Source organism: Daktulosphaira vitifoliae, unplaced genomic scaffold (assembly GCF_025091365.1).
Source record: "Daktulosphaira vitifoliae isolate Bord-2020 unplaced genomic scaffold, ASM2509136v1 Scaffold_490, whole genome shotgun sequence".
NCBI classification, from domain to species: domain Eukaryota; kingdom Metazoa; phylum Arthropoda; class Insecta; order Hemiptera; family Phylloxeridae; genus Daktulosphaira; species Daktulosphaira vitifoliae.
The window spans coordinates 5,828-8,936 of NW_026100055.1; the positions used below are offsets into that span (position 1 = coordinate 5,828).

The 3,109-nt window shown below is 22.5% G+C and overlaps 1 protein-coding gene across 2 annotated transcripts in view; it reads right to left on the minus strand.

Annotated features, from left to right (window-relative positions):
• LOC126909518 (uncharacterized) overlaps positions 1–3,019 on the minus strand; it is a 6,234-nt gene extending 3,215 nt beyond the window's left edge. Inside the window, exons 1-2 of one of the 2 annotated variants that reach the window (XM_050691951.1) lie at positions 2,723–3,019; positions 1,536–1,740 (exon numbers count right to left, since the gene is read on the minus strand). In XM_050691951.1, the coding sequence (XP_050547908.1) occupies positions 1,536–1,740; positions 2,723–3,001 (484 nt within the window). In that variant the 5' untranslated portion in view covers positions 3,002–3,019. The other variant, XM_050691952.1, reaches the window with a different exon arrangement.
• Positions 3,020–3,109: the final 90 nt, after the last annotated feature.

The following is a 3,109-nucleotide window of genomic DNA, read 5'->3' on the forward strand; positions in this document are numbered from 1 at the left end:
AAAAAAAAAAAAAAAAACACATCATAGTAAAACCAATACCTTCTCAGCTTCGCATAGAAGCTAAAAAAACGCATAGTAAAATATATGAATATAAATAAGAAATTTCTTCTTACGAGGGGGGCTACAGTGATGGGATCGATCCTTGATATTTATTGAAGTTATTGAATTTAAATCAAAGGATGTGAACATATTTTTTCTAACACAAAAAAAATGAAAATATAAATTGTCACAGGTGGATTTGAACGTCGAACCCTAACCGTGAAAGACACAAGTGGTACCGATTCAGTAACTTTCGTTGTTAAATAAAATTGACAATTTAAGCTAATTTAAAATTTAAAGTTTCATTTTCGACTTTAAAAAAGTAAAAAAATAAGTTAAATATGTTNATTTTCGACTTTAAAAAAGGAAAAAAGTAAGTTAAATATGTTTAACTTCTTATGTCTTATGAACTTTATTTTATGTCAATTCAATTATGTAATATTTATGAAAGTCAATGTATTATTACCCCTTGTAAAGTATTATAAAATAAAATAAAATACAAAACCTAGAATTTTAGCACAAAAATAGTATATTTTTGAATAATGTAGCTATTTTTACCAAGAAGATATATATAAGAATCTATATTGCGAATTTTCTTTTTTCATAGTAAAGTACAAAATATAAGCTCTAATTTAAGATTAAATAAAAGTGTCAATATTCCGGAGTATTTTCAAAAATTTAATTGAAAAAGCTTTACTTGTGTGCAAAAATTGCTATTTTGAATCCCCCCAGTGGGCAGGTTTTGAGTCAGATTTTCAAAAAATGTTATCAAATGAAAGCAAAACATCTAAGATTTTAATATAAAAAAAATTATTATTTTATATTTATTTTTCAAAAAGTTATGGCAGTTTTCAGTATTAAAATTTTTCATATTTCATGACTCCACTGTGCTAGGTTTTTTATATTCATGTTAACTGAAGAACTATTTAAAATACTTAAATAAAAATATTTTTAGTAAAAAATATAAGTAAATATTTATGTTAATTTAATTTCTGATAAACTGTAAAAATTGTAGTCTAATATTCATAATATATTTAAAATTTATGTAAAGATATAAAATTTTAGAAATTAATATAAAATGTTTTAAAAATCTATTAGCTATTTCGTACAATAAATGTGAAGAAAAAATTTGATACCAAAAATTCTTATCAATGTTTTAATCAAGAGTATTTAAAAATTTTAAAAGTAATATTGTTCTTCTATATTTAACCCTAACTTGAATTTTTACCAAAAAAAGATAATGTTTATAAGCTTTTAATTTAATAAAAACTTTAATATACTTAAGATATTTTTACTAAAACATCAATAAGAAATTTAATTATCATATTTTTTCTTAAAATGTAATATAATAAATGTATATTTTAAAATGTTTAAAAATATATTTTATATAAATATTACAATAAAAAAAGATTGTTTATGTTAAAATTAAAGACTAAGAATCTAACAATTGTTCAAAAATGAATGTAACGTACTGTATTTACTATATTAAAACTTACCTATTAAATCTGGTGTTAGAAAGAATTTAAAGTCTTTAATGTTTATTCTTTGAACTGCCTGTATGTCATAAATCAAATGAAATGAATCTGCATAGTTTTCGAGTTTTTTAACATATAAATCAACTTGATCAGTATTTTCTAATATGATTCCATATATCTCCATTAGATTTTGTTCCGTAACATTTGTTTCTGAGTCTATATTGAACTTTATCATAATATTATCCATAAAATCTTTTAATTTTTTTATGATTACATCTGGTAAATCGTTTTCTATTGGACGTGTGCCACGAAACCAATATAAAATTACATATAAATGNTTTTTCTATAGGACGTGTGCCACAAAACCAATAAAAAATTACATATAAATGATTAAGAATAGATATAAGAAAATTTTTTGCGGGTTCCATAAAAATGTCTAAATTAATAAATGATTGTAGAATCTCTTTAATTTGTTTACATAAACATTGCAAAGACTTGTAATCTTGGAGGATTATATCATTTTTAATCATTTCAGATACTAAATGTACGAAATTAGCTATAAGCATTCCGATAGGATGAAAAGTTGCACCAATTAAAAGTTTTTGGAATACTCTCATGTCAATGAATGAATATTGATACTTCACAAAACGAAATACATCATGTATAGTCAAGTTAGTTTTGTCAGCACACTGTAAATCAAGAGGAACAAATCGAAGAAGGTCTAAAATATTTTTTGGTTTACCATTAACAAATTCTTGATGTTGTCTTAATTCAGTACCATATATTAAATTTTTATCTGACTGATTTAACATTATATTATAAAATAACACATTTTCAGGGTGAAATCTTGTTATGTTGTTTATTTCAACTATTTCGGGAATTATTTCTTTAATAATTTTTCCTTTTAGATATTTTGTAACAAAGTCTAATTCATCAATATTTAATTGACTAGACATGTCCTCATTAGGATAATTGACAAATTCTGATAATAGTACATTAGAACAATAATTATCAATAAAACGTTCTAACTGGGTCATCATAGAATAATTTTGTAATCTTAAACCTTTTACACCAAAAAAAACTTTGTTATATTCAATATTATTACCTGTCTCATATCTATACATTACATTTATCGAACCAGAATTATTGTTTAAATATAAATTTACCGTCATTAAATCATAAGGAAAATGATATCCATNTAAATTTACCGTCATTAAATCATAAGGAAAATGATATCCATCAATTATCAGAAGATCTTGAATCATTAATAATACAACATCGCCATGAGTTTGAATAGCTTGTCCATATTTTTTTAAATCTTCTTCGGTATAAATTTCAATATTTTTATACATTTGAAACAAATATTGTTCACCAAGTTTAAAATAGTTCAACAAGTATCTAGAATAATTGCAATGTTTTGGTCTGTTATCAGATTTTATTAATGTGACGTCAAATAGTAAAATAGTCAAAATAGTTATAAAAATCATATTTTTTAATTATTTGGAAATTTTAATAAGAATAAAAAATATTATAATGAAATAATTTGTTAAGAGTCAGTTCATTTTATATGGTAGATTTTCTATTATTACATTTTT